Source organism: Mastomys coucha, unplaced genomic scaffold, assembly GCF_008632895.1.
Source record: "Mastomys coucha isolate ucsf_1 unplaced genomic scaffold, UCSF_Mcou_1 pScaffold1, whole genome shotgun sequence".
Classification (NCBI taxonomy): Eukaryota; Metazoa; Chordata; class Mammalia; order Rodentia; family Muridae; genus Mastomys; species Mastomys coucha.
The window spans coordinates 15041426-15064235 of record NW_022196891.1 but is presented as its reverse complement, the minus strand read 5'-3'; the positions used below and the strand labels follow the sequence as shown (position 1 = coordinate 15064235).

Genomic DNA, 22810 nt, shown 5'->3' with positions numbered 1-22810 from the left:
GTCCACACTTACAACAGGGGAGCACGGAGAGAATGCATGCTAGTCCACACATAGAACAGGGGAGCACGGAGAGAATGCATGGCTAGTCCACACATAGAACAGGGAAGCACGGAGAACAGATGGCTAGTCTACACCTACAACAGGGGAGCACGGAGAGAATGCATGCTAGTCCACACTTACAACAGGGGAGCACGGAGAGAACGCATGGCTACTCCACACCTACTACAGGGGAGCACGGAGAGAACACATGGCTAGTCCACACATAGAACAGGGGAGCACGGAGAACGGATGGCTAGTCTACACTTACAACAGGGGAGCACGGAGAGAGCGCATGGCTACTCCACACCTACAACGGGCTACTGGGCTGAGGAGATAGCTAGCTGAGACATGCTTGCTTTGCAGGCATGAAGAGCCAAGTTTGATCCCTAGAACTCAGGTTAAGAAACAAACAAACCAAATAGGCCTGATGCTGTGGCTTGTAACCCCAGTGCTGGGCACGGAGAGACAAGAGAACTGCTGAGGCTCTCTGACCAGCCATCAATCACAGTCTATATGAACTGCTGAGGCTCTCTGACCAGCCATCACAGTCTACACGGCCAGCTCTAGGACGGGAAGAGATCTTAAAAGCCATGGTGGAAAGTGCCTGAGGAACACGGCCAGGGCTATCCCAGTCTCCACGAGCACACACACGTGTGACCCCACCCCTAAGCATGCTAGGAGAGAAGAGGAAATGATTAGTATAAAATGCACATGGACAAGCCAGGGCCAAAGGTGATACCCCAGCCTACAAAGAGGCCTATAACCATCATAGTCTAGTGACCTGGGTCAAGTCAGGGCAGTGAGGCAGCTCAGCAGCTCAGCGGCTAAAAGCACTTGTCAGGCGAGCCCTGCAGGTACAAGTTTCATTCACAAAACCCACTCACAGTGTCCTATGATTTCCACACACACACACACACACTGTATGCACACACACATAGACAAGTACACACACAAGTAAAGTAAGTTTTAAAAACATAATGTACATTAGTTTTACAGAATCTTTGCATGTATATGCTACATTTCACAATACACACAATTCAGAAACAGTTAAAATATATATATATATGTTTATATATAATAAACATATATTTTAATATATGTTTATTAAAATTATAATATATTATAAATGATATATATATATATATATATATATATATATATATATATATATATATACATGCATGCCAAAACCTACAGGGTAGCAAATCTCCTTATTTAAAAAAAAAAAAAGGAACCCACATTTTATTGCCTGCTCTGGACTACTGCCTCAAATCTTACAAATGCATCCACCTGTCGACCCGGACCCCTCCCCGCAGGGCCTAATGGTGCATGAAGTACATTTATTCTATACCTCAGCCTGCTCCAGCTCGGACTCTTGGCCGCCCAGCCACTTGGGCATAAAAAGCCCTAAGCGGGGCCCACAAGGGCTTAATCAGTAACTCCCTTGTTTAATTGAGTGCCCTTGCACCCCAGGGGCCGGCTCCTTGCTGGCCAGGCTGCCTCCAGCACTCTGAGTAATTCAGTCAGAGCTGAAGGTTTCCAAACCGACTGGGGTTGAGTGGGAAGGAGACTTGGGGAATGAGAATGGCCTACTTAGCCAGGGTGGCCTTTGAGGTCTGTTCCCTGCTGCTTCACTTGCTTAACTGCCTGCTGTGGAGGGCACAGGGCAAGTGGGGGAGGGACTTCCTCAGGGACCTGGGAAGTTGCTGCAAGAAACAGTCATGGTTTTTGTCTTCACCAAAAGAAACCTCAGGGGTCTGAGGCTGTGGCTCCGGTGCCTGCTTAGCTAGCATGTACAAAGCTCTGGAGTCTGTCTCCAACACAGCACAGAGCAGGTATGGTACAGTGATGTCATCCCAGCATGGTGGGGGTGGGGGGGATCAGAAAGTCAAGGTTATCAAGGCCAGCCTGGGCTACAGATCTTCCTTGAGGTACAGAGTGACATGCCTTCTAGTCCATTAAAGTGGTCTACCACTTGGGCCTTTTCACCCTCCTAGGTAATCTTAGCCCTAGAGGTAGGCATTTCTGGTCTCATTATCATTTTCTGTGAAATGGGAGCTACTTTAAGCTAGACCTGATGGTACATGCCTGTAGTTCCAATACTCACAAGGCAGGAGCAAGATGACTATAATACGATTAAGCCTAGCCTGGTCTACATAGTGAGTTCTGGGCCAGTCTGGATTTTACACTGAAGCACTGTCATAAAACAAACCCGAGCAGAACAAGGAAGTGTAATGTAACTTCTTTGAGCTGGGCTCGTTGCATACTCCTCTAATCCTGGCACTTGGGAGACAGAGGCAAGCAGAGGACTGTAGCAAGGTCAAGGCCAGCCTGATCTACATAACTGAATTTCAGGTTTCATAGGAGATTGTCACAAAACCAACCAAACAAACAAACAAAACCATAGCTCACATTTCTCAAGAGGTTGGATCTCTTACTGGTTCAGCTCTCCAATAATTGGTTCATCTGGGTTTCTACCTTAGCTTCACTCCATATCAGCTGGAGCATCTTTGGGCAACTTACTCAGCATCTCTGTGCATCAGTTTCCTATGTATGACATGGGATACTAGCAGGTGCGTGCGTGTGTGTGTGCATGTGTGTGTGTGTGTGTACACATATATATATGTGTGTGTGTGTACACATACATATATATACATATGTATGTATGGGTGTGTATACATATATGTGTATGTATACATACATATATATATGAATATCATATGTATAATACATGTGGGCTATATACATATAGATGTAAACAGGAGTAGCGGCCAGGACATAGTGGCTATGTGACTATGGTCTGGATATGGAGTGTCTCTCAAAGGCCCCTATGCTGAATGTTCGGTCTTGGCCTCTGTGCTACTGAGATGCGGAACTTTTAAGAGGTTGGGCCAACAAAAAGAAGTTAGGTCACCAAGGTTAGTTAGTAGCGAAGGGGCTATTGGGACCTTAGTGTCCCACACCCACTCCCTTGCTTCTTCTTGGCCATAGTGAGAACAATTTGCTCAGCTGCTCTCCTACCGGGATAGTTTCTATCTCTCCAGCACTGGGACTGCACTGCGGCTTACCACCACAGGCAGCTTTAGACTTCGGCTCAGGACACTGAGCTCAGGTGCGCATACTTTCAAGGCGAGCACTTTACTGAGCCTCTCTCTCCCCAGACTGAACCTTTCATGACCCCAGATACTCCTTACAGTGCCAGAGCACTGACCAGTACAACACCAAAGACACATTTCTGTTAGCTGGAAGTGTCAGCAGAAGGAAGACCCGGGACCAAACAAGCCTAAGATCATCTGTTCCGTCATGGGCTAGTCTGCTCCACACATGACTCCTCACGGGACTGGAGCAAGGCTCTGGCAAGGCCCCGTCACTTCCTGTTTCCACCTTCCACTGGGCTGTGCAAACTCAGAGGCACACACCTTCATCACTCAGGGAGGCCTTGCTAGTGTCTCCCACGGGTCACAGCGGCCCCTCAGGACATGATTCCTACTTGGTGGGTGGCCCATTCTTCAGACTGCATGTGCCCAGAGAGCACCCAGTCAAGGACACTTGCGGAAGGCTGTCCTCTGAGTGTGACAACCACTAGCACCTTAGACACAGCAGCTATGATTACTCACCAGAGACCCTCAAGAGAGAGCCTGTGGGGCCAAGGGGCTAAGTAAAGGGGCTTGCCCCAAGTCTGACCCCTTAGTCCCACATGGAGGAAGGAGAGGACTTAGTCCTTCAGTCTGTCCTCTAATCTCTGTGTGCATTAGTTCCCTTGTAGCCACTCACCCCCTACCACCCCACTAAGTAAGTAAAGCAAGTAAGTAAATTAATAAATAAATAAGTAGATGTAATAAAAATGTCTGTAATTATAGGGCTTGAGGCCAGTCCCCGATAGCGGGAAGGGGGCATGAGGAGGGTTCTTGGCCCCTCGGATGGGACTCCAGCAGAGTCTGCACACCTCCCCTCCAAGTTTAAGTAACTAGTTTGGAAGGTAAATGAAAAGAGACTCCATCTATGGAGCTAGGGGGACAGACTTTCAGTGATATGGCTGTTTGGGGGTCATCTATGCTCCTGTTAGTAAACCTAATAAATTGATCAGTTTTAGAATTGTTACTTAAGACTGTTGTTGACACCCTAAGAAGACATTTGTTCATATTTTTCCAGGAAAAGCCACAGAACATCGACTCAGCAGTGGCGAGAACTTTCCCTTGCATCCCAGGCAGTCAGTAGGGTTTCAGCTTTAAGCAGGCAACATGCATAGAAAACAGAGACACCCTGACCCGGTAAAGGATGCTCCTGAGTGGGTATCTGGGGCTCTTCCTGAGGGCCAGGCCAGCTCACCTCATTGCTTACCACCACATGGATACCAGCAGGACCCTGTCGATAGACCCGGTGGATGTGCTGTGGGGGAATGCTGTACAGGCTGGCAATCTTCTCAGTCAGCTCCAGGGTTGTCAGCTCTTCCAAGAAGATAGCATGGTACACTGTAGGGAGAGGGGCAAGTGCCTTCTTTTAAGGGGCCATTAAATTAACAAGAACCTGTCTATGTGTTTCTAACCCCATTCTGAGAAGCCAACGGCTTACATGTAAGGATGCTCATGCTCTGAACCATGGATGCCTGCCAAGCTAAGAAGGCTGGTAAAGCCCACTGACAGGTAAACATAGGTTAGCTGTTTTCATCTCTCTTGGTCACATATACAGATTCCTGGGCCCAAACAGGCACCCAGCTAGGGGAAGAGGAGGACCCTGAGGAGCCCTGGTTCAGATGTGGTGCCTGGTGTGCACCCTGCACGGTGGGAGGCGCTAAGTCACCTTTCTTCTGGTGGCAGAGAGATATTTAAAGACAATTGCTCCAGTATTCATCGCTCTCTGCTTCCTCACTTTCTATTCAGTGAGCAGCTGCCTCGAACTCCTGCTGCCATGTCTTCCCTGTCTCCATGAACTATACCATCAGACTGTGAGTTTAGCTTTGTGAGAAACCCTCCCTTCCTAAGTTGCCATCGAGGGTGTCAGGTATTTTGTCACAGCAATGAGAACAGTAACTGAAACACTGAGAACAGAAATTGAGCTCAGGGGTCAGGCTGAGGCTCTGTTCCACTCACCACACAGGCTGTTGTCCCCATTGTCATCCTGCTTCTGTGGCAGGGGTACTTGGTTCTGCTCCAGCTCCTGACAGACATAGATGGTCATCTTCGGCCTCACATTCCTTGCAGAGAGAGGGGCGGGGAGAGAGAAAAGACAGAGAAAGAACTTGGCATAGAGTCCCTCGCACAAGGCTCATCTCCTCCATTCCACATATAGGGAAACTGATGTTCAGAGGAGCAATGGCTTCTTTCTCATTGCACAGCTCCTAGGAGACAAATCTGGGATTCACCCTGCACTGTGCTATCTCACTCTACAACCCACCGTACTGTCTCCTGTGTCCTCGAGGCTCAGGAGCAGCTCAGCACTTGGCATACAAGGCTCTGGGTTCTAGTCTCAGCACCAGAAAAAATGAAAAGTTCAAAACTTCAAAACTGGGTCTACTGTGATGTTAACTCTAGTGCCCCAGTACAGAGTCCCACATGGCCAGAGATTTCTGGAATGACTGTCATCGAATATTTCATTTCCATGGAGGTGGAGAATTCTGTCAGACAGCACGGCCCTGAAAACTGCACTGTATTTTCAAGGCCATGCCCAGTCCCTGGGGAGTCAGAGCTGCCAGCCTGGACTCTGCAAGTGTCCAGAGTCTGGGCTAGTGACTAAAGGCCAAGATCCACAGGCTCTGGGTCCAATGGAGGAGAGGGCGGCTGTGGTGGTTAATATTAATTGATGATCTAGAATCACCTAGGAGACAAACTTCTGTGAGGTAGGGAGTTTCTAGACAGGGTAACTGAATAAAAAGACCCACCCCAAATGCACGCAGTGCTATCTCATGAACTGGGGTCTTCATGAAGAATGGAGTAATCCAAATCCCCAGCATCCTTCCTGCTTCCTGACTTAAAAGACGCAACATGACCAGACACCTCCCACTATTGCAGCCATGACTTCCTATCATGATGAGGTACTGTAGAGAGTCGGGGGAAGCCCTGACATGTGTGCCATGGACATGACTTGGCTATGTCAAGGGCCCTAGGGTCAAACCCATGGGAAATGTCAAAGCCTTGCCATTGAGTGAGGCTCAGAAGTTTTAGATGGTTTTGTGTGTCAATTTGACATAAGCTGGAGTTATGACAGAGAAAGGAGTCTCCCTTCAGGAAATGCCTCCATGAGATCCAGCTGTAAGGCATTTTCTCAATTAGTGATCAAGGGTAGGAGGGCCCCTTGTGGGTGGTGCCATCCCTGGGCTGGTAGTCTTGGGTTCTATAAGAAAGTGAGCTAAGCAAGCCAGTAAGGAACATCCCTCCATGGCCTCTTCGTCAGCTCCTGCTTCCTGACCTGCTTGATTTGAGTTCCAGTCCTGACTTCCTTTGGTGATCAACAGCAATGTGGAGGTGTAAGCTGAATAAACCCTTTCCTCCCCAACTTGCTTCTTGGTCACGATGTTTTATGTAGGAATGAATAGAAACCCTGACTAAAACAGAGTCCATGTTTAATTAATGATAGTGGGTTCAGAAAACGTCTACCATGGCTCTACCCACCCTGGATATTTGCGGCCTAAAGACTGCTCTTACAAAGATTAGCTGATCTGCGTCCTTGTTCAGCTGTATGTATACTGTAAAGCTTCTTTCTTGTTTACCTGTATGCACTAAGCCTTGTTCAGCTGCGTGCCATAATCTCACTTCCCTGTACCACTCTAATAAACACACTAAGCCTCTAGAATGCTGAGGTCTTTCCACCAGAGAGCCCATTCTCTCTGAACCCAGCTTTCTTGCACATGCATCTGTTCTTTCTTCATCCCCAAGGGGCCCCGGTCTGGTCCATCCTTTGAGATGTCAGGATGTGTGTGACACTGTACCTTCAATCCATGAGCCCAAATAAACCTTTCTTTTGTAATCTGGCTTGGGCATTTTGTCACGGTGACAAGAAAAGTCACTAATGCTAAGATATTTCAAGCAAGGGCTACTGCAGCCGGATACTGAGGTGGCACCTCATTCACTGTTCCACCTCCTGGCACCTCCTCCAGCATTTGCCTCCATCTTGAAAGAAGGCTTCCATCACCTAGTCCCACCAGCGGGCTACTCACAGTTCAAGAGGCTAAGGTGTGGGTTCTTGCTATACACAGCCAGCCTAGTAGCCACAGTCTTTGGTTGGCTTCTCTAAGAAACTACACCTACCTGCCTTTGATGGCATTGAAGAGCCGAATCCCATCTGCAGGGCCACAGACCTGAACCAAATCATCTCTGGACATTTTCAGGAGGTCAGCACCTAAGCAGAGACATGCATGCACCACTCATTACAGGCAAATACCTGCCAATCCCCCCGCAGGGCTGGGGGACAAAGATGGGCCAGCCTCACCCTCAGTGGGCACCAGACCTCCCACAGAGAGAATGGCATTCAGATAAACAGTCCTAGCAGATCACAGCCATACAATGTCAGAAGCTAAGAGACAGTGTGCTCACAAGTAAAGAGAAGGTAAGTCCATCCCCGCCCCCAGCCCACCTCTGTCTGACTGCCTACCCCCCTGTCCTCTTCATCAGCAATGTTCTATCTGCACAGACTTTATCAACATGTATATGTCTCTGTGCAGAAGCACTCAGATCACTGGACGTTGACAATCCAAATACACCCTGGGGACCAACCGGCACAAACTTAAAGAGGCAAAACATCAGTCTCCCAAGAGACAGCCACGGACAGACCTAGCACCCCATTTGAAGGGGCAGAGGAAGGCCACCAGTGTGGAATCTTTAGAGAGCTAGTCCCCCAGACCTTAGTGCTCCAAAGCACTCTCTCCAAGGGACTCCAATCCTCGACCCTCCCTACTTCCCATCCCCTCCTCTTCCCTTCTCTCCCTCTTCCCCTCACCCCTCATGACTTGTTAGAAGTAGCCGCAGACACAATGGCTCCAAATCCCCACCTTCCCTTTTCTTTGAGACATGGTTTCCTGTCACCCAGGGTGGTCTTAAACCACACAGCTGAGGTAACCTAGAACTAACTTCCCACTCTTCTACCTAAGTGCACTCTACCCAGTTTATGCAGTGCTGGGGAATAGAACAGGGGGTCTCCTAAATGCTCAGCATGCAGTCTACTATCTGAGCTCCAGCCTTAATCCAGAAAGGTTGGTATAGCCAATATCCTGCCAGAATCCAGATCACTGCCCCTCGTGAGCTCCCTCATTGCTTCCCTGGTCATTCTGTGACACCCACCTCACTGAGGGTTCCCCTGGACACAGCCATAGGCCCGTGGGACCACGAGCAAGCCAGGACACCTACAGATTCCAAGCCTAATGCACAACACTCACTCACCTGAGAAGCTGGCAAAGAGCCAGCAGAACTGTGAGAAGCGGTTGCGGTGCAGCCACTGCTGGGCATCCTGGATAGAGGCTGATGGGAGCAGTTGCTGCAGATGAGAGAAAGAGAGGTTCAAAAGTGGCCACAGAGCCGGAGGGACCACCGGCCCACCAATACCCATGCATACTTACATCACTCCCCAGAGGTAAGGGCTCCACTGGGTGATTAGGTGAGCTGTTACTGTAATGGAAAAGGGACAGCTGATGAGCATGAGGGCTTCTAGGGGAGGAAGGTTCCAGAACCTACATTCCAGCAGGTATGTGACCTGCTCTAAATAAGTCCTGCAGGACTTCCTGAATCAGTCACAAACGTAAGTTAGGGCCAACCTCTCACGATGACTGTCTTCTGCACCACTTGCTGCACAGGAGGTTTAGATGGGCCACACTGCACCAAGCAACACCACTACCTCTATCTGTGTAGTCTTCAGCAACAGCCAGTAAGGGCTTGTCTGCTTTGTCTGGATCCTGTGCTGCACGGTGGAGCCTCACCCTTGTGAGGGTCCACTTTGACTGGACTTACAGTCACCATGAAAACAAACCTCTGAGCATGTCTGGGAGGGAGTTTCTACATCCAATTAATCAAGGTGAGAAGACCCACCCTAAGAGTGGGCAGCACCATCCCATAGCAGTGGGCAGCACCATCCCATAGGCTGGGGTCCAAGACTGAATAAAAAGGAGGAAGTGAGCTGAGCACCAGCTTCCTAACTTCAGATACAAAGTGAGCCGCTGCTGCTAGCCCCATCTGCCAGCGTCCTAACTACAGATACAAAGTGAGCCGCTGCTGCTAGCCCCATCTGCTGAGGCTTCCTCACAGCCAGCGTCCTAACTACAGATACAAAGTGAGCAGATGCTGCTAGCCCCACCTGCCGTGGCTTCTTCACAGCCACAGACTGTATCTCCTGTAATTGAGAGCTGACATAAGTCCTTCCTTAAGTTATTTATTGTGAAGTGTTTTTGGTCCAGTGCAAGAAAGCGAATGACTAAATACCCACCAAGTTCCAGCCTAAGGAAAGGACAAGCCGACCAGAGCACAAGCCATGCTCCTTCTAGTAATTCAGCACCTAGGAAGCCGCAGCTGAACCAAAGTCATCCATCCACCAAGTCCTAGCCAGACAGGCATGTAAGGCCACTGTGGTGAAGCCACAGGTTGACCTGGGTTTTCCCAATAGGAAGGTACAGGAATGCTTGCCCTGCCAGCATGCCCTACACCTAACACCCACATAAAAACAAACAAACAAACAAACAAACAAACAAAAGACTGGTGCCGTAGGCCATGCCTCTGATCCCAGCACTGGGATGTGAGACAAAAGCTTCACCGGAGAGCACTAGCCAGCCAGTCTCACCAAATCAGTGAGCTCCAGTGAGAGGCCCTGACTCAGAGAGTAAAGTAGAGAATGACAAAGATGTCTGACATCAACTCCTGGCTTCCGCATGCACACGCATGCGCACCCATACATTCTTATACACATAGAGAGACCCTTGCAGAGATGACCCTCATCCCAGCACAGACACATCCTTCCTTGTGCCCTGTGAACCCCCAAGCCCCTTCTGCATCTGGCAAAGCAGGGCTTAGGGACGTTAGGGAAGGTGTTTCCCTAAAGGCAGACATTAAAGAGCAGGCCTGCCTGATCTAAAGGACCCTTTTCTTTACTCTATACTCATGAGACGACATTTCACAATGGTGAAATCAAGTTCACACAGACCTTCTTTGAGCTGACCTTGAAGCTGCTACATAACGAGGAACTGCTAATCCTCTTCCTCTACCTTCAAAATGCTGGAGTTACAGATGCCACCACACCACCATACTAGGTGCCGAAGGTCAAACTCAGCGTTTCCTCTCCTATCACCCAACTCTGGTTTTTCTTACAGACTGACTGCAGAGCAGAGGCTCCAAGCAGAGGTCCTGCACCTGCTGGCTGGAGTTCTCCTCTACTCAGTGCAGGACATCACTGCAGAGTCACCACAGAGACAGCAAGAGCCTCGGTCTGCACGCGGTCTGCCGGTTAGGGTCTGCCTAGGATGCCGGCAACGATCCATGTCCTTGGGGCCACAAGACCGATCTGCAGAGCCAGCCAAGATTCAGCAAGACTAGCTTTGCTGCTACAACACTGAAACCCAGGGTGGAGACTCCTACCTGGACAGTCCCTTCAGGAAGGGCACATAAGAGGACAGAAGACCAAGGAAGGCCTTCCAGATGCCTCAGCTAGGCAGTGCCTACCTCAGTTAAACACTGGTCTGCAAGGTAAAGTCTTACAGAGTTGTTGCTACTTATGGAAGTATATAGAAAAGAGCACACACACACACACACACACACACACACACACACACACACATACACAGATGTCAGGTGTGATAGCATACACCTATAACCCCAGCATGCAAGAGGTTGAAAAAGTAGGATTGTTAGTTCAAGGCCAGCCTGAGCTAACCCAAGTTCAAGGTCAGCCTGGGCTGTATACATCCCTGCCTTAAAAACTCAAAGCTATCTGGGTGGTGGTGGCATATGCCTTTAATCCCAGCACGCAGAGAGGCAAAAAGCAGGCAGATCTCTGAGTTTGAGGCTAGCCTGCTCTACAAAATGAGTTCCAGGACAGTCAAAGTTACAAAGAAACCCTGTCTCAAAACAAAAAACCCAAAACAAATCCTAAAGTAAAATATAAGAGTTGAGGACGTAGCTCAGTAGTAGAGTTCTTGCCTAGCATGTACCAGGCCCTCAGCATGGGGAGCTAGAGAGAAATAAACAAACATGGCTGTGATTGCTATACCAGTCAGCCACACTAAAACCCAAACAGATGCCAGGCCATGGCATGAAGGAAGGCCAAAAAAGGACTACCCCCACTGTATGCCAGGACCCGGAGGAGAGGAAGGTTAGACATACCCTTCACGGAGGCCAAAGCTGTTGGGAGAGCCATTGTAGCTTGGGGACGGGGTGCTGTTCACTTGGTAGGGTACGTCAGGCCACGGAGAGCACTATGGGAAGAGACACAGGCAGTGTAATGCAACAGTGATCTTGGAATAACCCTAAGAGACAACCCACAGTCCTCAGGCCCTTCTGAGCAAGCATTCGTGAGCTCTGATGACTAAGACCCTGTTGTGCCAGCAGAGAGCTCACAGTGACTAAGTGCTCATGAGGAGCCATGCCAGTCGGACTACTAGGGTCACCTACCATGACAGAAAAGACCTAGAATTCAGGAAGTCATCCTGGATCAGGCAAACCATGAAATGGACCACTCCTTTGAGCTCCCTGATAGTCAAACCAAAGGTGAAAGGGTAGAATGCCAAAGTCCTCAAACTAACTGGTCAAATATGCTTAAATATGCACTACACAGGAGAGACGTCTCCTAAAGAAAAAGAAAATAGTAAAATGCAGGGCTAAAACCCATGCCATTGGGTGAGAAAACTGCAGGCAGGGAGGGCTGGAGCAGGTAGAAGAAGGTCCTAGAACTCTTCCAAGACTAGATCCTCCCAGTTACTCCATTTTAGTACCCATGTGGGCTCCAAAAGACAGACACACACATGATGTGAGCCTTCCTCTGCTGGACATTCCAATGCACAAGCAAAAATGAAGAGACCAGTTGCGGGTGTTGGAGAGAGAACATGACTTCTAGGGAAAGGGAGCGCCCCACGCCTGCATTTCTTCTCCCCTCTGAGGCAGTGACTCTGCTTGGAGAGAGCCAGTCTGAAGCATTCCTAAAGACTGACTATCCCCCACCAAATGCCAGGCTGGTAAATATTTAACCATTGTGAGTGTGGGCTGGAATTTGTTGATGCTAAGTCCTACCAAGGGAGGAAATCTGATGAGCCGATAGAAGGGGTGCACTGGCATCTCCCAAGGTCACAGTCCGGATTCTTTTATCAGCCATGCTGATAGAGAGGCTGTGCTGAGGCCTGCACAGCCACAGCACCCTCACTTCTTTCAGGGAGGACAGGGTTAGAACAGAGAAGTTAGGGCTCAGCCAGGATCAGAAATCCAGCACTAGGTGGGGATTCTCCTGTCATCAGTCAGACATAGGCCAGGCATGGGATGAAACTACGTGAAATGTGAAATGCAGTCCATGTGTCTCTCTGTGGCAGAGAGCAAGCGGAAGTCTTCCTGTACGGGGCTCCCTGCCCACTGTCACCCTTAGAAAAAATAAAGGGCCAGTACATACTTGTAAGCCACATTAGCCTTTTACCCTGTCTTATGCAAATGTTCCTCCACAGTGGCTTAGCTCATACAAACACAGGCATAACCACAGCTGGGACCTAGCTTCCCCTCTTGGATTTCTGTACCCAAGTCTCACTATTAACACAGCCCGACCTTGCATGGCTGCCCTGGGTCATATATGTATATGCTGTTAGAGTGAGTCCAACTTGTCAAAATCACTAACATAATGAGGAATAGCTATTAAAAACAACAACAAACAACAAAAACCCAGGGCTGGGCAGTTGTGGCACAAGCCTTTCATCCCACCACTTGGAAGGTAGAGGCAGAGGATCTCTCTGAGTTTGAGGACAGCCAGGGCTGCACAGAAAGGAAAGGAAGTAGATAGGGAGGGGAAAAGGAGAGTAGGTCATAAGGGAGGGAGGAAGAGAGAGAGGACGGGCCAACAAAAGAAAAGACACCCAGATGGCCAGTGTCAGGAAGCAGGAGAACTGCTAATGGCTTCCGAGGAGTTCCCTGAACCTCCATGAGTGCGGCTGCAGAGGGTCGCCCCTTTGGTGTGAGGCTTAACAGACGTGTGTTTCTGTATCTGCCCAAACAAGAACTAGCCAGAGCTAGGAGTGGGGTAGAGCTCAGTGGGTTCCTGGGTTCCAGCTCCGACACAGAATCTTAAATTTACTTGTATTATTTGATTATATTTTTACAAGGTTTTTAAAATTTTATTATGTGAATATTTATGGGGTCTATGTGTGTGTGTGCGTGTGTTCTGATGTGCATGTGAAATGGCTTGTGTACGGAGGTCAGAGGAGAGCACTCAGAAGTCAGCTCTTTCTTCCACTTTGGAGCTGGGGAATCAAACTCAGTTGCCAGGCTTATTATACAGCAAGCACTTTTACCCGACAAGCCATCTGTCAGGCACTAGCATGGAATTTTTAAAAAATCCATGCTAGTGGACGTAGTGGCACATGCTTTTAATCCCAGCACTCAAGAAGGCAGGTGGATCTCTGAGTTGGAGGCCAGCCTGGTTTGGTCTACAGAGAGAATTCCAGGACAGCCAGGGATACACAGAAGAGCCCATCTCAATAGAACAAACACAACACAAAGGCCAGAGCCTACACTACTGGCCAGTGACCCTGTGCAGAGTGAAACCTCGTGCACCGTCCTGCCGTGCTCAGGCTACAAGAGGCCTCCACTGGAACACTGCACAGCTGAACAAGGAACGAGAAAGTTGTTGATGGGAGAAGACAGGAGTCATGTACAAAATGAGCCAGTAGCTGCAAAGGACACAGCGCAGAACATCATGAATTGTTGATGTGCAGACACAGGCATGCCTAGAGAGAGGCTGAGAGTGGAGGAGAGAGAGCCAAGGCATGGGTCAATGAGGGAGGTCCTTTTGTTTGCACTGTTTTACATTTTGAACCACATGACTGAACGTATCACCTGTTCATTCACATTTTCAAAAGCACCAGCATTCAAAGGCAGCAGGGAGCTCAAAGTGATCTCAGAATAATCCACCAGCAGCCTCCGGGACGTGTGCACTGGGCTCTCAACAAAGCTCCCACGTGCCTTCTCTGATGGCCGATCTCCCACTACTGTGCACCTTGCCCATGGCCTGCTCCAGGCCCACTCTCAGCTTCAGCCCTGGCTCACCTCAGTGAGGATGGTGGTCTCATAGGAGGGCTGGTACTTCTCCTTCTCCTGAGCGGTCCTCTTTTCCATCTTTTCCCGGTCGGTCTTCTGTTTCCGATCAGCTCCCTTGGGCTGCAAGCACAGAACACAGGTCCACGTGGGCCAGAAATCGCCATTGGCTGGGGAAAGAAGGCCAAGGCCTGCAGGATCACACTTCAACCTGGTGCCCGAAGAACAGGCAGGACAGCTTTCGAAGCTTCTGAGACATGCTTTCTTTCCCCCTGGGATCTCTGAGCTCAGCAGGAAGTGCTTAGGAAGATGGCCACCAGCAGCCACCTGCTTCTGAAAGGAGCCATGAGAACCAAGACAAGATAAATCCTATCCCGGTGCTGGGGCAACTGACAGAGACCGCAGAAAGGTGGGAGAGTGGATTCTGACCCACACTGTGCTCAGGCCCAGCACACCCAGCCCTCCGGACATGGCAGCCACAAAGGCTAACCGATGATGCAACAGGCTGCAGAGTCTATTTCTAGTCACGGATAGTGCCAGCGAGTGCCAGCCTCAGAGCGACCGTCATCTCTTCTTCACAAACTAGAGGCTCAGGGATGGTTGGCGGGAGAGACCTGAGGGTGCAGTCCCTCCCTCCTGTGTCACCTTCACGGTGCCTCTCATGGCTCCCATCCTGCCTGGCAAGCACAGGTACAAGACTCAGAGCCCTTGATGTGCAGATACGAACACTTAGTTCAGGTCTAGTGGCCTCACAGAGCTGGCATCCCTGCGTGTGCCTACCTCAGGGGATGCCTTTTGGTTCCTCCCTCAGGGTGGCCCAACACAGTAGGCGTGGTATTCTATGTGAGCACCAAGGACCCGTCAGGAGACCAGGGCAGACAGCCACACCTAGTCCACTGCACTAGTATTAAAGTCCTGTGCTCACTGGAGGCCTCTCTTCCTTGCCTCAGAAGCCATAGGTGAGGTGAATAAAGCCAGCTCACGGACTAACGTGCATGTGGAGTAAAGCTCTCCACCCGACATCTTTCAAAGAGCTGGTCAGAACAGGATGGCTTTGTCTTTCAGAAATCCAACACATCAAGAACCCAAATTTGGCCGGGCGCACGCCTTTAATCCCAGCACTTGGGAGGAAGAGGCAGGTGGATTTCTGAGTTCGAGGCCAGCCTGGTCTACAGAGTGAGTTCCAGGCTACACAGCCAAGGCTACACAGAGAAACCCTGTCTCGAAAAGCAAAACAAAAAAAATAGAACCCAAATTTGATCCCCCTGAAGCCATGTAAAAAGGCCAGGGCATGGTAGCAAAACACTGGTAATTCCAGAGATGCGGAAGCTGACCAGTAGATCCTTTAGCCTAATGGGCTAGTTCTAGGTGCAGTAAGAGAACCTATCTCAAAAATAAGGCAGATGACTCATGAAGAACCTAAGATTGACCTCTGACCTCCACATGCTACACATGTGCACTCCCATCCCCTCCCCACATACACACAATACACAGACATACAGAGAGTAAAAAATCGTTTATAGGTAACATGCCTGCCATAGACTCAAAGTGGTAGGCCACACAGAGGGAAGGCAGTCTTGCTTTCAGGGGCACCAAGCCAGTTGCGGGGCAGCCTCAACTGCTCAGCCTCCAGGCCTGTGGTTATAGCTGTAAACATTTAGTTCCTGTCAGTCACTGCTCAGGAAGATCAACAAGACTCTGCTGTCCCTCTAGCATAGCCCTATCTGAAATTCACCTAGGTGTGAAGAAGGGTAGGTATGAAGTCTGGTCACACAAAATGACCCTGAGAGGAGGGGGCTCTGCAAGTGGACAGGAACAGGTTAAACCTGCTGGTCATGGGCTGGCCTCGTGCTGTAAGAATGAGGCAGGCCTGCTCCACCCTCCTTTTCCCTAAGGGCATTGGGGACTGTGAGCAAGAAGCTGGCTCCCACCTTCAGGAAATAACCAATCCAGATGAGGAGTTAGGGCCTGCAGGGTGAGTCAGGGCAGGAGGAGGCTCTACAGGCTTCTGAAGATGTTCCTTTCTTGAAGATGAATTTATTGTTCCGGGTACATGTGACAGAACTCAGGACATCCTTGAATGTTAGAGCCAATCCTGTATCACTGAGCGCCAGGTCAGCGCTTCTGAAGAGAAAGCTAGACTAGGGCTGGGGACATTTCTCAATAGCAGAGCTCTTGTAGACAGAGTGCCTGCCGAGTCTGGAAACAAGACCCACTTAAAGAGCCAGGTGTGACAACGCATGCCTTCCATACGGTCCTGAGGAGGCAGAGACAGGAGGATCCCTGGAGCTTGAGGCTCAGTTAGTCTTGCTGAATTGGAAAGTTCCAGGTTCAGTGAGAAAGCCTGTCTCGACCTGGCAAGATTCCTCAGCATCGATTTCAATCCCCAGGACACACACGCAAGCACACACACACACAAACACACACACACACAGCCAATGCAGAGAAAAAAACGGTATTGAGCTAGACCACCAAACAATGCCCCTCTTGACCTCATGCTTCCTTCCTTTTTGTTCTTGTTTTGTTTGAGACAGGATTCCACTCACCATGTTGCCCTGGCTGGCTCACTATTGTAAACCCGGCTAGTCTGAAAATCCAAAATCCACTTGCCTGAGGGCTGGTCCACCTGCACTTGCCCTCATGTTTAATGAGATACTAGATGGGAGAACATATGAATACCTATGAAATGCTCGGAATTGGGGGTTGGGGGAAATACAACTCTAAAAAGATGCAAAGCCAGTCATTCTTACAAACGCAGAACCTGGTACTGACATGGGAAACTCCCCTGCCCAACACTTTGGAGGAACGAGAGAAGGCTGGACAGGAACACAAGCCAGAATCAAGAGAGAGGCCCCAGCTAATAGGAGGCCACACACCCGGCGGGGTCTACAATCTCAGCACAGGGCCCTTCGACCAGGTTTGACCGGGGTGGCTGTGTTAAGTGCGTCCTACCTTGAAGACCTTGATCTGGCAGCTGGCGGAGTGTAGGTGCTCCGTGTATTCCCCATTCTCATTCTGCTTGAAAGTGTCAATCTGCACCCGAAAAGGCACCCCCTTCTCACCCCCATGCTTCCTGGGGGTGAATTCCGTGCTGATACAGTGCACCTGTGAGGGGAATGTGGGGCCTCAAGTTGGGTAGATGCCCTTAAGGGTTCCCTCTTCCCAAGGAGGTAAAACCAAGCCTGCTTCCTCTAACTCCCCACTTACCCGATCAGGTCAAGGCCTCCTTGCCCTCTAGCCACAGAACATACACATCATCCCACCTCTGTCCCTTTACTCTGGGGCTGTGTCTGATCAACTAAATCCTCACCATTGTTCCAGGCCACTAAACATAGTAACTACCATCACCTCATCCAGAAACCTCCCCTTCATCACACCATCACCCCTCCCCCATCCAGAAACCTCCCCTTCATCACACCATCACCCCACCCCCATCCAGAAACCTCCCCTTCATCACACCATCACCCCTCCAGAAACCTCCCCCTTCATAAATCCCAGACTTGTGGGGCAACTGAGCACACAACCCTATTGCCCTCTGACATCCTGGTCACTGAGCAAGTCTGGAGCCATAGTCAGAATGCCAAACTCATCTCCATATTTCTAAGTGCATGCTATATAAAATTAAGTACTACTGTAATACAAAAATCACACCAATGTGACCAATTTTGCAATGAGAATATTATTTGCTTTTAAAAATTATATCAGTGTGTTCCTATGTGTGTGTGTGCATACATGTGTACCTAGAAGATAGATTTTGACATTTGTGTCTTCTTCAGTTGCCCCCCACACTCAACTTTTATTGTTGTTGTTGCTTTGTAGTTACTGGTTTGGGGGGTGGTTAGTTTGTTTGTTTTGTTAGGTTTTTTGCTTTGTTGTTGCTATTGTTGTTGTTGTGACAGATAGCCCTGGTGGTCCTGAGACTCACTATGCAGACCAGGCTGATCTCAAACTCAGAGATCCATCTGCCTCTTGAGTGGTGGGATTAAAGACGTGGGATAAAAGCCTACAGTGACTGACGAGACCCACTTAATTTTTTAAGCCAGGGTTTCTCACTGAATTCATAGATTTGGCTAGCCTAGCTGGTAGATAAGCCCCAGGAATCCTGTTGTTTCCACCTCTTTAGCACTGGGGTCAAGTGTGTGCAGATGTGACCAAGTGGCTCTTACAAGCTGAGGATCAAACTCAAGTCCTCATGTGTACACAGGGAGCATTTTACTCTCTCTAGTTTTCCTCGAGCCATTCTCTTGGACCTGGCATATTTCTTATCTGTCAATGGGAAGAGAAAGTATGATAACACACACTTATAATTCTAGCACTCAGGAAATTGAGGCAGACAATGCCAGCTTGAGGCTCCACAGAAAATGGGAAGGAAAGCTTATAAAAACAACACATAGCCAGTCAATGAAAAGGCCAGGCTGGTGAAGAACCACAGCAGGCCTTGGCCATGCCCTTGGCCATCGGAACCCCAGATGGTATGTAACTAACTCAAGGTAGGAGCCACACAGGTTCAGTAAAATGAACTCAGCAATAGCACCTAGATAGGCTGGGAGAATGTTCTCTCCAAGTATCCAGCAAATACTGGCTTTAAAATCTTTTGTTCTTGCTAGGCATAGTGGCACATACTTTTTATCCCAGCCCCTAGGAGGCAGAGACACGAGGATCTCTGTAAAGTTGAGGCCAGCCTGGCCTACATAGAGCAATGGTTCTCAACCTTCCTAACACTTGACCTTTTAGTTCTTTATGTTATGGTGACCCCCAGCCATCAGACTATTTTCACTGCTATTTCATAGCTGTAGTTTTGCTACTGTGATGAATCATAATGTAAATATCTGATATGCAGGATATCTTGGCCTATAGGTTGAGAACCACTTACATACAGCGTTCCATGAAAGCCCAGGGCTACATATACACCCTGTCTCATAAACAAACAAACAACAACAGAAACGAAACCACCTTGTTGGTTTTTATTCACTGTGTGCGTGTGAATGTGGGTGGCTGTGTGCATGCCAGGGGCCCAAGTGGAGGGTTACAGAGGCTTTGGGGAGTAAGTTCACCTTTCACCATTTCACCAGATTCAGAGAATCAAATCCAGGTCATCAGGTTTAGAGTGCCAGGCACCTTTGCGTCCAAAATACTGACTTTTTAAAAATGAAGTGTGTGTGTGTGTGTGTGTGTGTGTGTGTGTGTGTGTGTCCACATAGATGTTAGAGATCAATCTCGAGTGTGATCCCTTAGATGTGGTCTACCTTGTTTTCTTGGCCAAGCTCTCTCATTGGCCTGGGACTCACCGATGAAGCTTGACTGACTGGTCAGTAAGCCCCAGGGATGGATCTACCCTCTATCACCTCCCCAACACAGCGGTCACCATTCCAGCCTCTATCACCTCCCCAACACAGCGGTCACCATTCCAGCCTTTCTTGCATGGAGGACTGAACTCAGGTCCTCAAGCTTTTGCAGTGAGCATTTTGCTGACTGAGCTATCTCCCTAGCCTTAGAAATTAACCTCTCAGCACTCTGAAAGCAGAAAGAACCCAAACATAAAACTCCACACCATTCCAAGTCCTTGCCTCAACGTTCCTGACCTGGACCCCAAGTCCTCCCACCCTCTGTGCCCCCTCAGCCACTCTCCCTCCAACCGTAGGCCATCTTAGCTAGCTGGCAGGTCGCCCTCCAAAGCTCTCATGTTTGCATACCTGAATGAATGCAGATGCTCTCTTGGAGGGATCCCACAAAAACTCCACGGCATTCAGTTGGGTTGGGCTGGCCCTGGGGTCCAAGATACCAACAGACAGTGGAATATCTGCACACACAAACACAAAAATACAGTGGTCAGCCTCTCCCAAGCACTGAGGGGAAGGACCCAGTATGGACCCAAACTCCTCCGCTGTGGTTTGAAACAGCACCGGGTCTGGAAACAAAGCTCCGCCCAACTCTGCTAGCACACAGCCTGGCTGGAACTGCTGTGAAATGTTTGATGTCTTTATGTTGTCTTATGAGGGGTTCCCCTTGGTTTCTATTTGAAAGGACTTGCTGACGTGCTGGTATGGATGCCCTATCTTCACCTCAGCTTTCGAATCCCAAAGCAGAGCTAAGGGTTGTAGGCAAAGTGAGGGTAGCCAGTACCCGAGCCCTCAAGCCTCTGTGACATGCCCACTTTTCCCCCAGTCACTTACCAAAACCCTTGGATGAACTGGGCATGGTGACATACACTGCATGCAGGAGGCGGAGGCAGGTGGATTTCTGTGAGTTTTAAACTCAACATAGTCTAGTAGTCTACCTAGTGAGTTTTGCTAGCCGGGTTGCTCACCCTTTAAGGCTCTATATTCTTCTACAGAGTTCACTGAGGGTGGCAGCCAGTGGCTTGAGAACTGAAAGTTCTCATAATGTTTCCTTCTTTTCTTCCTGTCCTTTCCCCTACCCTCCTCTCCCCTCCTTCCTCCCTCCCTCCTCCTTCCATATATAGGTGTATGGGGGTATTCATGCCTCTCACTCTGTGCATGTGTATGTGAGTGTGTGCATGTGTATATACGTGTGTGCGTGTGTATGTGCCTGTGTGTGTATGTGTTCTAGGGACTGAACTCATGCTTGCTCTTACCAGCAGAGCCATCTCATCAGTCCTCTTTTGGAAAGAAACAATTTATATATTTATATTTACATCTACATTCATATTTATGGACTCACTATTTATAGCCCATCATGGCCTCAACCTCAACACGTCTTTCTGCCTGTGTACCTCCAGTACTGGGCTTGCATGTATGTGCCAACATTCTGGGCTTCCCTGTGAACATAAATCCAAGTGGCACCCACAAAGAAGCTCCCTATGGCCCAAGCATCCAGGGTTGGTGCTGGCTGAGGAGACTCACCAATGTCCAGGATGCGGTCCCCAGGCCGACTCCACCGCCAACCCTCCAACTGCTGGTACTCTGTGTACTGCAGCCGGCGGTCATGAAAAACAACTCGGATGATACTCTGTGGAAGGTAAATGTTGGAGACGGCTGTGTGTAGGGACTGCAGGGCCACAAGACGAGCATGCATCCCTGTCCCCAGCCAGGGAAAACCTTCCACTCCTCTCCAGTCCTTTCCCTAGGGCTCCCTTTCCTCAGAATCCCAAGAACATGGACAATGGTAAGAAGGTAGATGCTTGCATGGATTCCAGGATCCTGAACAGCTTCACATGCGTGGCTGACTACTATGCTGTTATGTGCAGGTAAGAAGGCTCAATAGAGGGCAAAATTAGGCCACAGCTTCTATCTAACCCAGAGCATACGTCACCAATGTAAGCCACCCCACCCGGGTCCACTGCCTACCCACCTAATCCCCACCAGGACCAGTGCACTCCAGAAACTGGGATGGGACTATATAGCTCAGGGATTCCTTCCTACCACCCCCAGCCCCAGCCCCAGCCCCAGCCCCAGGCATTCAGACCCCACAGGCCCCTCTAGCACATTTGGACTCTTGCCTGCTCACCTTCACATATTTCGTGTTCAGATCTTGGAAGTCTCCTAGCTTCCGATTCTCCAGCAGCCGGATTTCATAGGACTGACCTGCGGGTGGAAGGCAATAATACAGTTTTCATTTTTTTCTGTAATTTTGTTCTGACACAGGATTTCATGTAGCCTGAGCGCGCCTCAGACTGGCTATGCAGCTCAGGTAGACCTTGAACTCCTGACCCTCCTGTTTATGCTTCCTAGCCACATCTAGTTTATTCATGGGCTCTGAGGTTCAGAACTCAGGTTTACATGCTTGCACAGTAACCATTTTACACAGAGTAGAAATAGTTTTTAAAACCTGGTTTAAATAAAAAATCAACTTCTCAGGGCCAGAGATATGGCTCAGCAGTTAGGAGCATTGAGTACTCTTCCAGAGGACCCCAGTTCAATTCCTAGCTCTTACAGGGTGGCTCATAACCATCTATATCTACAGTTCCAGGGAATCTGGCCTCTGAAGGCACCAGGCACATGTGTGATATATAGACATACACACAATCAGAACACACATACACATAATACTTAAAAATTAAAACTCAAAATTTCATCCTGCCAAGCTGGCATTTGGGAGGCAAAGGCAGGTAGACAGATCACTGTGAGCTGCAAGACAACTAGGGCTACACAGTAAGACCTTGCCTCAGAATAAATAAACAATCGGTTTCTCAGAGCTTTATTTAAACATGAACAGCTGTTATGAGATGCTTGGTACAGACAGACTTTCCCAATCTGACATCAGAGACAAAGAGGAGATGACTCTAAAGTCACATGTATACAAATGTGAATCTAGGGGCTGGAGAGCACTGACTGCTCTTCCAGAGGTCCTGAGTTCAATTCCCAGCAACCACATGGTGGCTCACAACCATCTGTAATGGGATCTGATGCCCTCTTCTGGTGTGTCTGAAGACAGCTACAGTGTACTTACATATAATAAATAAATAAATCTTTTAAAAAAAAATGTGAATCTAATCCCAAAACAAAGAAAGCAGCCACAGCGACTGCTGGACAGCTTCCCAAGCATCTATCAGAACTGCGGAGTGGAGGTGCAGCCCAGAATCCCTATCAGAACTGCGGAGTGGAGGTGCAGCC

The 22810-nt window shown here is 49.1% G+C and overlaps 1 protein-coding gene across 1 annotated transcript in view; it reads right to left on the bottom strand.

The window, feature by feature from the left end:
• Positions 1-22810, bottom strand: part of Tfcp2l1 (transcription factor CP2 like 1) — a 55925-nt gene that overhangs the window by 6161 nt on the left and 26954 nt on the right. Inside the window, exons 3-13 of the mRNA XM_031380354.1 lie at positions 21705-21781; positions 21101-21206; positions 19931-20037; positions 17190-17342; positions 14250-14360; positions 11334-11425; positions 8588-8636; positions 8412-8505; positions 7284-7374; positions 5130-5233; positions 4369-4511 (exon numbers count right to left, since the gene is read on the bottom strand). Coding sequence (XP_031236214.1) covers positions 4369-4511; positions 5130-5233; positions 7284-7374; positions 8412-8505; positions 8588-8636; positions 11334-11425; positions 14250-14360; positions 17190-17342; positions 19931-20037; positions 21101-21206; positions 21705-21781 — 1127 coding nt within the window. The remainder of the gene's footprint in view (positions 1-4368; positions 4512-5129; positions 5234-7283; positions 7375-8411; positions 8506-8587; positions 8637-11333; positions 11426-14249; positions 14361-17189; positions 17343-19930; positions 20038-21100; positions 21207-21704; positions 21782-22810) is intronic.